The sequence below is a fragment of the Hyaena hyaena genome, unplaced genomic scaffold, assembly GCF_003009895.1.
Source record: "Hyaena hyaena isolate Hyena2069 unplaced genomic scaffold, ASM300989v1 scaffold_667, whole genome shotgun sequence".
Classification (NCBI taxonomy): Eukaryota; Metazoa; Chordata; class Mammalia; order Carnivora; family Hyaenidae; genus Hyaena; species Hyaena hyaena.
The window spans coordinates 1007971-1021795 of NW_024081297.1; the positions used below are offsets into that span (position 1 = coordinate 1007971).

Sequence of the window (13825 nt, forward strand, 5' to 3'; positions counted from 1 at the left end):
CTGACACATCATGAACAAATTCCAGTTTTTCGTCGGGTTCACACTTGTACATTCTGTGTGTTTGGATAAATGTTTAATAACATGTATCTATAGTTAAAATATTACACAGTATTTTCAGTGTCCTAAAAATCGACCTATTCATCTCACCCATCCCACATTTAACCCTGGCCCTGAATCCTCGGCAGCCACTGCCTTTTTATTGTCTCTGTGCTTTTGCATTTTCCAGAATGCCATGTATTTGACATCACATAGTATGTAGCCTTTTCAGAAGGACTTCTTTCTCTCGAGAACTCATTTCTTTTTACTGTTGAATAATGGTCCATTGTCTGGATGTGCCACAGTTTATCCATTTACCTAATCAAGGACATCTTGGTTGATTTCAAGTTTTTGCAGCTACGAATAAAGCTGCTCTAAACATCCATGCATAGGTTTTTGTGTGCACAGAAGCTTCCATCTCCTTTGGTTAACTACCAAGGAGCGTGATTGCTGAGCTTTAGGGTAAGAGTATTTTAGTTTTGTAAGAAGTTGCCAAACTGTCTTCCAAAGTGGCTGTGTGTGTTTGCATCCCCAGCAGCAAGGATTGAGAATTCCTGTTGCTCCTCACTCTACAGCATTTCATGTTATCATACAACTGAGTTTTGTATATTTGTACCCTAAAGAATGAAGGAAAAGGTAGCACATATTGACTGTCTTGTTCAACGCCCTTATTTTAGTAGCTACCTAGGATTTTCTAGGTCGATGATCATACTGTCTTTGAAAAAGTCTTTTTACTGCTTTCTTTCCAAATGTGATGCCTTTTATATCTTTTTATTGCCTAGTGCATTGACCAGGCCTTTGAGCATCATGTTGGATACAGGTAGTAAAGAGAGCAGTGAGGCCAGAAAAAAAAATGCATAACAGTTTTTCTCTCTTCCTGTTTTATGAATGTATATGATTGATGAATTATCCCGTTCATTTTTATGAAATGCCCTTTATCCCTGCTAATGCTCTTATCTGAAGTCGCCCTTGTCTAAAATTTATATAGCTTTCTCATGGTTAGTGTTCACATGCTATATTTTTTTCTGCGTTTTTACATTTTTTTTTTCTAATTAGAGAGCAAGGAGAGAGAGAGGTGGGGGGCAGAAGGAGAGAGACTCTGAAGCAGGCTCCATTTTCGGCATGGAGCTGACTTGGGGCTAGATCCAATGACCCTGGGATCATGACCTGAGCTGAAATCAAGAGTTGGACGCTCAACCAACTGAGCCACCCAGGTGCCTCTTGTGAACAGTATTTAGTTAAGTGCTGCTTTTTGAAAACTTGTTCTTACAATCCCTGCCTATTAAAGGAAATGCTTAGTCCATTAATATTTAACATTATAGATATACTAGGTTTACATTTTTACCTTGTTCTTTGGGTCTTTTGGGACTGCCTTTGGATTTTTTAAATCCATATTTCTTTTGTTGGTGTTTTGCAGAGGTGTATTCGATGTTTAGTACTTCCTCTAGGGATTATAATATGCATTGTTAAGGTTTCACAGTGTACTATAAATTAATATTAAAAATAAACACCTATATATGATAACTATGAAACTGGATCTTGTCATTTTATAGGGCCTTATCTCTAGTTTTATTTTCTATGTCGGCCCACTCAGGAAATTCTGAATATAGTGACAAGAGCCATATGACAATAATCACATTATGGTGACTTATTTTGAATTAAAGATATTTATATCCTATTTTTATCATCTTCATACCACCGTTGAACATTGCAGCTCTGTTTTATTTTAATTTAAATTAATTTTATCTTATTTTTTTTAGAGAGAGAGAGAGAGAGAGCACGCAAGTTGGGGAGAGGGGCAGAAGAGAGACAGAGAAAAAGGGAGAGAGAATCCATGCTGCACGTGGAGCCCGATGTGGGGCTCAATCCCATGAACCTGAGATCATCATGACCCATGACGAAAACAAGAGTCAGATGCTCAGCTGACTGAGCCACCTGGGCGCCCCAGTATTGCAACTCTTAACTAGCATGTGAGAGAGTCAGATCTGGATAACTGAAGCCTAACAGTCTGTAGTAAATAATCTACATATTTCCTCAGAATTCAGAATTTTCATAGCTTTCAGAGTTGAATACCAAAGGCAAAAGGATTATTTACTTACCTTTGCTTTGGTCGAAGAACCATTTCATGATCAAGTCCAGGTTGATCTGGGAATTTTTCATTGGGCTGCATCTTTAATTTTCTTGAGGTCTTTTGGGAGATAGGCAGTTTTTATTTTTATTTTTTTGATGTGTGTGTCCTATCATTAACATAGAAAGTATCTGTAATTAGAAATCCATGTTCCACATATACTTAACTTTTTTCTAGTTTTCTATTAATATTGTCAGATCTCACAGTACTTCTTGAATTTTTTTTCTTAAACTATTCCCTGAGTGTTTTAAGTATTATCTAGTATCATTAAACTATAAGATGATTAGGAAAGCTCAGCATTCATATAGTAGGTCAACTACGTGCAGATGTCCATTTGTAATAACTTAAACATCTGTTAAAACCTGTAACAGCTGTGAATAATAAGGTGCCATGTAATGTTAACTTTAAGAAAGTTTGGTTCATAATATATAAGGAGCATGAGTCCAAGATCTTTTAAGAAAAGGTTTAAAATTTTGATTCTACATTTGGAAGGTGGAAGCAATTTCTCTTACTAAAAATATGTAACTGAAAGAATTTCTGTTATGTACATTTATGCATACTTAGACACATATGTCTGTCAAAGGTAAATATTTGCGGAATTCCTATACAATTTGAAGAGTTTGTTTAAGCCACCTCCACATACTCTTTCATACACACAGAGTTCAACTTAAACCTTCCTTTTCTCTGTAGGTTAACTATTTGTAAAGTGTTTCACAAGACAATGAGGAAATGGTTCAATGCCTCAGTCAGGGAGGATGCCAGTGACGTCTACAGTGGAGAATCACGTGGAGGATGGGAAACAGAAGAGGCCAAGATTGGAAGAGCAGGTGGGGGAGTAGGTCATTAGGTCAGATATAATAAAAATAGATGTGGAACTTGGAACTTTACAAATATTTTTTACTGTTTGTAGCGCTTTAATATGTGATTGTACTTAATAGAAGAACAGGAAATAGTTCTTCAAATCACCTGTGGTATAAAGAAGAGGGATCATATATTTATCTGGAGTAAATAATGAATGAAGTAGAGCTTTGTAGAATGCTCTTATTTGAGAAAAAGTAATTTAAAAAAATTTTTTTTAATATGTTTTATTTATGAGAGACAGAGAGACAGACCATGAGCAGGGGAGGGGCAGAGAGAGAGGGAGACACAGAATCAAAAGCAGGCTCCAGCCTCTGAGCTGTAGCACAGAGACTAATGCGGGGCTTGAACCCACAAACTGTGCGATCACGACCTGAACTGAAGTCAGATGCTTAACCAACTGAGCTACTCAGGCGCCCCTAGAAAAGGTAATATTTTAATGTTTTAGGCCTTCAATGTAGATTTGGCACCTTGTAGTGGAGTTTTACCTTTCTTTCTTTCCTTCTTTCTTTCTTTCTTTCTCTTTCCTTCCTTCCTTTGATCCTTCTTTCTTTCCTTTTTTTCTTTCTTTCTTTTTTTTTTTTTTAATTTTTTAATGTTTTATTTATTTCTGAGTGAGAGAGACAGCGTGAACAGGGGAGGGTCAGAGAGAGAGGGAGACACAGAATCAGAAGCAGGCTCTAGATTCTGAGCTAACTGTCAGCACAGAGCCCGACGCGGGGCTCGAACCCATGAAACGTGAGATCATGACCTGAGCTGAAGTCAGACGCTTAACCAACTGAGCCACCCAGGCGCCCCTCTTTTTTTCTTTCTTTTCTTTCACCCTGGCCTTACTGTGAGGTACTATTAGTTTGAAATGAAACTCTAAAAGTATCTGTTCTGATACTTAAAAATTCTTTTTTTGCATTAGGGATTTAAAACAACTTTATTTTGAAATAATTTTAAAATTAGAAATGACAGGAATAGTATAAAGAATTTCTTATGTTCTTCTCCCAACATTCATCAGTTTTGGTATATTTTTTATAGCATTCTCTGGAGATCTATATACATGTGTGTATGTAAATATTTTTTTTCTCAAACTTTTGAGAATAAATTGTAGATATCATGCCCCTTTACTCCTAAATATATCAGAATACAAAGGTATTCTCTTATGTAATCATAGTATAATTATCAAATTCAGCAAACTTAAGATGAATACAATACTCTTGTCTAATACAGAGGATACATGAAAGTTTTACCAATTTTCCTAATAATACCTTTAGTAACAGGCATTATTGCCTTCATCTAGGATCCTGTTAGTATCGTGCATTGCATTTAATTGTTCAGTCTTTATTCTGGCACAGTTGCTCAGCCTTTGTTTGTCATGACAGTGACGTTAAAAATAACTGTGAAAGGACTGATGGATGTGGGGGCAGGGGGGATGGGCATGGAGGAGGCACTTGTGGGGATGAGCACTGGGTGTTATGTGGAAACTAATTTGACAAGCTATTTGTAAAAAAAAATAAATAACTGCGAAATAAGGTTAGCACCCAAGAGGAATTTTTAAGAAATGTTTTTAAAGTTTATTATAAATCATCATTTGAATTTCTTCTTTATAATTCTGCTCTTTTTGGGCTTGCCATATTTTAATGTCCTCACTTTGGCTTTCTCTGCATATGACATACATTCTCTAAATTCATTTAGTTCAGTTGCCAGGAGGAAACTTTTACACTTATTCTAGTTTTTGTTTTAAAATTGGGTTGAGCTTGTCAAGGGGATTAGAAAGGACAACATGAATTCAAGATGATACTCTTAGTCTATTCACATGAAATAGAGCTAGTAAGCCAAAATGCAAGGAAACCTTTTACTTCCTGACATTTCTTGACTTGCTTTCATGAATGGCTTCTTGGAAACTAAGGACTGAGTAAAAATCAGTGAAGAGTTCATATCATGGAGATTGTATAAACAGATGGGATAATGAACTAGAATGAGTATAAACTTTAGAGTTTGATAGAGCTATTTTGAATCCTAGTTAGTAGCCTGTAATCTTGACCAACTTATTTAACTTTAGAGGGGATTTCAGGTAAAAGGGATATCCTAATACCTACAGTGCAAGTGTTTTTGTGAGCATCAGAGATAACAAATGCAAAATGCATAATAGTGCCTGTCATGTAGTTGGTACTTAATGAATGGTTATTATTTTTTATAAAATTATAGAAAGACCTAGGAAAGATCTTAAAAATCACCCAGAAAATGAAGCCTATTCAGAAAGATTAAGTATCTGTTACTGCTCCCATTAGAATGTAAGCTCTGTTTGTATCATTTACTGTATGTTTATAGGGCACAGTGATGGACTTTGTTAAATACTGTAATATTTACCACGTGATGGACTTGGTAAATACTGCTTGTTTAACTACATTTCAGACATTCAAGTTCTAGGGGCCCATGGGTGTCTCAGTCGATTAAGTGTCCAACTTTGGTTCAGGTCATGATCTGCAGTTTGTGGGTTCAAGCCCCACGTCAGGCTCTGTGCTGACAGCTCGGAGTGGAGCCTCCTTTTAATTCTGTGTCCCCCTCTCTCTTCCACTCCCATGCTCATTTTCTGTCTCTCTCTGTCTCTCAGTAATAAATGTTTTAAAAAAATGCATCCGACTTTGGGTCTGGTCATGATCTCACCACTTGTGGGTCAAGCCCCGCACCGGGCTCTATGCGGACAACTCAGAGGCTGGAGCCTGCTTTGAATTCTGCGTCTCCCTCTCTCTCTGCCCCTCCCCTACTCACATTCTCTCTCTCACTCTCAAAAATATGAAAAAATGTTAAAAAAAAAAACCAGACATTCAAATTCTAGATATATTATAATGTCAGATACATAAGTCATTTTTATCTAGTTTAAAATATAGTTGATAAACTCTTGATGGTCACTTTTCTCTTGAACTATGCATGAGTGAAAAGTGTAATTTCAGACTTGTGAGGCTATCAGTAGAAATGAAGCAAAGAGGTTTTGGAAATCGATTACTGATTTCTAAATATTTATATTCAATGCCAATAAGGCTTTTATGCAGGCATAATTAAGCCATTTTATGTAGTTTTTTACCATATTTCATATTCAAATGCTACTTTTAAGTGAATTACTTATTTTAGAACAAGTGCTTTCTTTAGTCATGTCTTTGTTGCCATGCACATCTACCATATCTTCACCAATTGACTCACTTTTAATTTTTAGTTTCTTTTTACGATAGAACTCTTAGACTGATATTTCATGAGTTTTATTCTTTTGTAGAGGTCTACTAAAGACTAGAACATTTGCTTCCATATTTTTAAAAGTCATTCTATATTGCAGTTGCCATGTGGAACTACTGGACCGTTTTATAAATCTAAGATGCATTTGGTGATATTAGAAATCTTATTTTTCCTATATCATGAAACATTTTGCTATGTCATTCCTTTGCAAGGAATTACTCATTACATGTCAAGTACTCTCAGCTCTGCAATAATTAAAAAAAAAAGAGGCTGAAATTATGAGACAGTGGAAGAATGATGGAGTTACTTACAGCAGCGGTTAGCAAACATTTTTGTAAAGGATAAGATAGTATGTATTTTAAGCTTTGTGGGCTACATATGGTCTCTGTAGCATGTACTTTTTAAAAATGTTTATCTTTTTGAGAGCATTTGTGTGGAGGGGTCAGGGGAGGGGCAAAGAGAGGGAGAGAGAATCCCAAGCAGGCTTCACGCTCACTCAGCATAGGGCTCTATCTCAGGACTGCGATATCACACCCTGAACTGATATCAGGAGATACTTAACCAACTGAGCCATCCAGGCACCCCTGTAGAATATTCTATTTAAACAACCCTTTTAAAAGGTAAAAACTATTCTTAGCTCATAGGTCATATGAAAATAGGTTGTGGGCTAAATTTGCTGTGTGCACCTTAGTTGCCATTGCATTATCGTACAGTTTCACATAGCCGTATCCAAAAGAACATTTCATCTTTCAAGAAGTTAAAAGGAGACTGGAGACACTGTCTTTATGGTCTGTTCTTTGCTTATATTGAACGGAATTAGGAATTCATAGTTTGTTATGTTTTGTTTGTAATTGTAAAGAGAACATTGACGGGAACATTTTTCAGTTATTGTATGAATAAGACAATGAATATAAAAAGGCAAATAGCATCCTAAACTCTAATGATGATGGTGAACTTGATCATATAAGTGAGGTCTCAGACTACGTCTTCAGTGAATTTTGTCTTGGGTGATATTGTCTTGGGTGAATTTTCTCATACTAAGATACTGATGACTGAGCAGTTCATTTGTAAGGGCCGAAAGAAAAGATGGTACTCCTACTCATTTAGTTATTTAACAAAGAGGAGTTAATCATACAGTATTTTGTGACAAAGTCTTTAACATGTAATAAAATGATGTATACTGGGAATCTGTCATGTTTTTTCTTTAAAATTGATACACTTTGTAAGTGGACATTGCTGAAAGTGGGTGTGTATGCATGGTAATTAGAAAGCAGTAGGTGTAGTGCTGAAACCAATTAATTGGATTGATTATTCTAAATAATTTTATAAGTCCAAAAATGACAGTGTTTTGCAAATTGTGAATCAAAGAAGATGGCTATCCTTCGACAAGTTATGAGCCATTCAATTGTTCATAATTTTAAGATTTGAAGTATTGCATTGTGACAGTGCAGTTGTTAGAAGAAGTGATGATAAGTTAGAACCTATTAGAATATATGTTTAAAATCAGGAGTTAGATTTCTAAGATGGATACGTCCCACATTTATTCATGATGGTGAACAATTGTATTCAGAGAATGGCTCATTTTGGTTATATATAAACATAAAAAACTGGGAAATGTGGGATGAGTATTTGGAGTTGTTATATTTTAATGCTTATTAACAATCCTAATAAAGTTGTGTTTCAGTATATTCCTGTGAAAAAGTTTTGTAAAATGACTTTTAAAATATGTATATATTTAAAGACTCCATTAGACCCAGGTAGTAAATATGATGACTGCTTTCCCTTGTATACTAACAGTAAAAGACTAGTTTCTTGTAGAATTTCTTCATCTGAGTTGTGCCTTGTGTTAGGCTCTTGACTTGCGTTGAAGAGGGACATTTTGAGAAACACCTTTGAAAGATTTTCTGCTGCTTTTACTATTAGAATGTTATTGAGGAATTTATCTAATTTTTTTCTTCAAGACCAGGTTGGATGTATGTATTACTTCCTCTGTTTTTGTTTACCCTTTTGACACTAAGACTCAGTTTAAATGATTGTGTTTTCCTTTTCACTATTATTGTCATGAATTCAGTTCCAAAATTAAATACTAAGTTTGTATATTATGTCCCAATATTTCTCCCTAGTATTTTATAGCTTACAAACGAGAACCTTTGTGCTCGAAGGTTATCATCCACTGTGTCAAGCCCACTTTGAGAATAAGAGTGAAATAAAAGAAATAAAAGAATGATATAATTTTCTCCTTGAAAATATAAAGGTTGCCGAAGACTTTGGATTCCCCCCCTCCCCCGCTTAAGTTGTTTTAGTCCTAGAAGAGCTTTAAAATGAAGTCAGAGTATTTCCTTAGTCCCCATCTCTTAAAATGGGTCTTAAGCCAGTTTTACATAGTAATTTGCCAACAGCTTACATGTCATCAAAGAGGAGGTTAGAGATGACAAGGCTTTCTGCTTGAAAGGCAGCTCAGTCCCCGAGTACTTAAAACTAAGGCAATATAAGGTTTCCTCGATTGAGGTCTTTGGAACCTGTTACGCAGACAAATAGCAGTATACTTTTTGGACTTAGCATAATTCTAGGTTTAAAACAATTAAAACCTCAAAAGAACTACAACAGTCCATCCCTCCATAAAAGCAACAACAGCAAAAATCGGCAAAAAACTGTCAGAATGTTTTTCAGAACTCTGGAAACTAACCAAAAGTTTATAGTAACCAGGGGAGCATTTAACCAAGAAAACCACTGAATCTAGGTAAGAATAGCAGGCTTTGTGGCATTTTAACTTACTTTGGACCCATTCCCTGTTCCTCATTTCAGTGGTAGCCCATGTTCTTGGTACTGGTACCAGAGAGAGCCAAATAGACCTCATTCACAACACGTTATAATTACAGTTGACCCTTGAACAACATGGTGGTTGTTGGGGCACCTACCTTCTGTGCAGTTGAAAACCTTCATGTAACTTTGGACTTCCCCAAAATATAACTGCTAATAACCTACTGGTGATTGGAAGCCTTACTCATAACATAAAAGTTGAGTAACATGTATTTAGTATAGGTGTTACATATACTATATATATAATAAGTTAGAGAAAAAATAGGCAAGAAAAAAATTAAGTCACAAGGAGAGTACATTTGCAGTATCGTACTATAAAAATATCTGTGCAAGTGGATTCAGAGTTCAAACCTATGTTGCTCAAGAGTTGACTGTAATCTGTTTTGGTTTGTCTGGTGGTTTCCTTAACATTAATTGAAAAGACTTTCCTTGATCTCACTGAAGTGACAACCTTGGGGGTGTTTGTCAAAAATATTTACTTTGTCACTGCTGCCTGAAGCACTGACAGCAATTGGAGCAAAGACAGACTGAAAAGCTTGAGAGGAAAGGCTGGGAATAAGGTATTTTGGGGAAGAAGGGCTTTGAGGTCTTGGACCTGGAAATTTTTGGAAACCTCAAAGATTGTATACAGTCAGGACTGTTTACGTGCTCCGGCAGGAACCAGCAAGGTTTGTTCTTGGTTCTAAGTTTGTTCTTCTGTCTGACTTTGGGGCTCTGCATGGGCAGGAAGTGAGGGCTAAGGCAGAATTGTAAACTGCCTGGTTAGTGTTAAAGGGACATGCCAACACACAGAGCCCATCTGCAAAGACTAGCAGAATTTTTGGGTTCCAGACTTTTAAGGCAGTGTCTTTCCAGTCACTGGCTGACCACTAAGCTAATAGAAGAGCGCGATGTCAGTGGTCCCACGTGACAGAAACATACAGCCTTCACAGTATTGGTTGAGAAAAGTCATTAAGGAAACAGTATATATTAAGAAAACCCAAAGGAGGGGAAACATCCGATTTTTAGATGGGCCACACTGTAATAGTCAACATCCAGTTTTCAATAAAAAGTTTTATGAAGCATGCAAAGAAATAAGAAAGTAAGGCCCTTTGAGAGAAGAAATGAACAGAAACTGTCCCTAGGAAGCATTATGACCTTGGACATCCTGAAAGTTAACGAACCCGGAGAATGATACGCCGTCAAATACCAATCGAGAAGTTATCAAAAGGAGCTACCCATAAATGATGGAGCTGAAAAGTAACCGTGGTAAAGGAAGAGTTCACTAGATGGTTTCAATAGTTTGGAGTAGGCCAAAGAAAGAGTCCGTGAACTTCAAGAGAGGTCAGTTGAAATACATGTTTGAAGAGCTAAAAGAAGAAAAATCGGCAGTCTTTGAGACCTATGAGCTACTGTCAAGTATACCAATGTATGCATAATAGGAATTGTGAAAGGAAGAGAAGGGGAGGAAAGAATATTTGAAGAAATCATGCCCTAAAGCTTTGTAAATTTGATGAAAAACACACACTTAAGAAGTTCCATAAACCCCAAGTAAGATAACCTCCATACCACAACCTACCATACATAATCAGAATCTTGAAAGTGGCAAGAGAATCAACTCCTCAAATAACAAGGATTCTTAGTTTAGCATCTGGTTTCTTACCAGAAATAATGGAGTCTAAAGACATTAGGATGACATAAAGCACTGAAAGAAAAACTGTAAAGAATTCTCTGTGAAAACTATCCATCAGAGATAAAGGAGAGATGAAGACATTCTCAGATTAAAAAATAAAAAAGACCAGAGTCATTGCTTAAAGACTTAGCCTACAAGAAATACAAGAGTCTCCTTCAGGCTGAAAAGAGAGGACATGAGACAATAATTTGCATTCACATGAAGGAAAACACACAGGTACAGGTAACTACATAGGTAATTATTAAAATCTGTAGAGTACATTTTGTTTATAATTCCTCCATTTGATATAAAAGATCACTGCATAAAACAGAAATTATAAACCCATGTTTATGGGCATGCTATTTATAAAGAAGTAATTTATGACAAAACAAATTCTGTAGGAGTGAAGTTTTTGTGTCCTGAAATTAAATGGGTATTAATCCAAACTAGGTTGTTATAAATTAAGATGTGCAACCACTAAATTGGAAAAATGGTGTAGTAAAAGATAGCTGGAAAAAATATATAGTGAAACAAATGATAAGAGAATTAATATGGTACAATAGCAAAATTAAATTCTTTAGTTAAAAGGCAGAGGTTTTCACACACTGAGATACCACCTCACACCAGTCAGAGTGGCTAAAATGAGCAAATCAGAGAACTCTAGATGCTGGCGAGGATGTGGAGAAACGGGCACCCTCCTACACTGTTGGTGGGAATGTAAACTGGTACAGCCCCTCTGGAAAACAGTGTGGAGGTTCCTCAGGAAACTAACAATAGAACTCCCCTATGACCCAGCAATAGCACTGCTAGGAATTTACCCAAGGGATCCAGAAATGCTGAGGCATAGGAGCACATGTACCCCAATGTTCATAGCAGCACTCTCCACAATAGCTAAAACATGGAAAGAGCCTAAGTGTCCATCAACAGATGAATGGATCAAGAAGATGTGGTTTATCTATACCATGGAATACTACATGGCAATGAGAAAGAATGAAATCTGGCCATGTGTAGCAACATGGATGGACCTTGAGGGTGTTCTGCTGAGCGAAATAAGTCAGGCAGAGAAGGACAAATATCATATGTTTGCACTTATAGGAGGATTAGGAGGAACTTGACGGAGGACCAAGGGGGAGAAGAAGGGGGGAAATGGTGGGGGAAAGGGAGAGAGGCAAACCATGAGAGACTCTTGAATGCTGACAAAAACTGAGGACTGATGGATGTGGGGGGGAGGGGGGATGGGCATGGAGGAGGGCACTTTGGGGATGAGCACTGAGTGTTATGTGGAAACTAATTTGACAATAAACTATTTGTAAAAAAAAAAAAAAAAAGGCAGAGGTTTTCAGAATAGATGAAAACAAAGGATCAACTATTGATTCAGACACAAAGTGGATGAAAGGAAAGGATGAAAAATGCATCATTAACTATGCAAACAGTAACTTAAAAAGAGCTTAAATGGCTGGGTTGAAATCAGACTAAATAGATGTATGACAAAAATTGTTATGAGAGATAAGGAAGGACATTATATAATGATAAAGGGGTCAGTCTATCAGAAAGATAATAACAATTAAAAACTCGTTTGCACCCAACAACAGAACCTCAAAATACATGAGGCAAAACATGGCAGGATTGAGAGGAGAATATAGTTTAATAAAGGTTGGAAACTTTAGAACCCTACTTCAGTAGTGGATAGAATGACTAGACAGAAAATCGTCAAGGAAATAGATGACTATTTCCTTTTATTATGACTATTAGTGAACACTAAACCACCTAGACCCAACAGACTTACAAAGCATTCTACCCAACAACAACAGAACACACATTCTTAAGTGCACATGGAGCAGTGTTTTGGATAAGCCATATATAGGCCACAAAACAAGTCTTGATGTGTTTAAAAACTGAAATTCTACAAATTATGTTGTCTGACCAGAAAATACAGAAACCTGGAAAATTCTTAAGTATGTGGAAATGTAATAAAACAGTTAATTTGAAACTACTGACACTATCTTAAACCAGTCATACTTAGTGAGAAGTGTGTGTGTATATATGTGTCTTGTGTTTTTAGATTACAGAAAAATACATTATGGTTTTTATTTATATGCTTGAAAATTAAGGAGAGTTTTGGTATCTGTAAGGCATGTTCTAGTTATTAGGCATGTGTTGCCCCTGATTTTTGTTCTTCAATATTTGATTAAACATTTTATGGTCCTGTGAAAACAGCAGATTATCCAAAAATCTATTGTATGAATTTTTTCTTTCAGGCTAACTTTTCTGATTATTTCATATGTGGATTAAAAAGATTGGCCTATCTTTTCCATGTATAAGCTAGATGGCACTTACAGGCTCAGATGTATACCTAATGATACATTGATTTGTAAAGGGAAAAATTATTGGGTATTTTCCATTAATAAGCTTCTTCACTGCTCATTTGATAACATCATCAGATATAAAGTGGGAATGATCCATGACCATTAGTAAAATATAGCATGTCATTTATCAGTAATAATCTTTCTTTAGTGGAACGATGAGAAAATGTTAAAACTAATTTTAAAAATCTTTAAAAAAATATTCCTCCCTTGGAATTAGCGTTGAGAATTTTTAATGTAATTAATGCTTATTCATTTATTTTTCTCATTCTGTTCCTTTTCATTGTTATTTGCAGTAGTTTTAATAAGTTTCAGAGAAGTAACATCTTTTAACTGGTGGGGAAAATTCGAGCTTTCTTTGTTATTGTGGTTAAAAACTAGCCTTTTACATATATGTGAAAAGAAACAAGCTTTTATATAGTAACTTTTTTGTGCATGTAGGTCAGAGGTTTTGAACATATTTACAAAGGAATTTGGCTACAATCAAACTTGAAATTTGTGGTACATGTTAATTTCTTTCAGGAGAAGGAAGTCGACACCCTTTTGGAGCCATGAATATTGTCCGAACTCCATCTGTTGCTCAGATTGGAATTTCAGTGGAATTATTGGACAGTTTGGCTCAACAGACTCCAGTAGGCAATGCTGCTGTATCATCAGTTGACTCATTCACTCAGGTAATGCAATGCACATTTCATTATTTTCTAAAGGAATTTTAAAAGCCAATTCTGTACTTTAAAATAAGCTTCATGG

At 36.0% G+C, this 13825-nt stretch overlaps 1 protein-coding gene across 2 annotated transcripts in view; it reads left to right on the forward strand.

The window, feature by feature from the left end:
* LOC120220057 (protein Hikeshi) overlaps positions 1–13825 on the forward strand; it is a 44165-nt gene that overhangs the window by 20197 nt on the left and 10143 nt on the right. For both annotated transcript variants that reach the window (XM_039217030.1, XM_039217031.1), the window contains exon 3: positions 13598–13749. In XM_039217030.1, coding sequence (XP_039072961.1) covers positions 13598–13749 — 152 coding nt within the window. The remainder of the gene's footprint in view (positions 1–13597; positions 13750–13825) is intronic.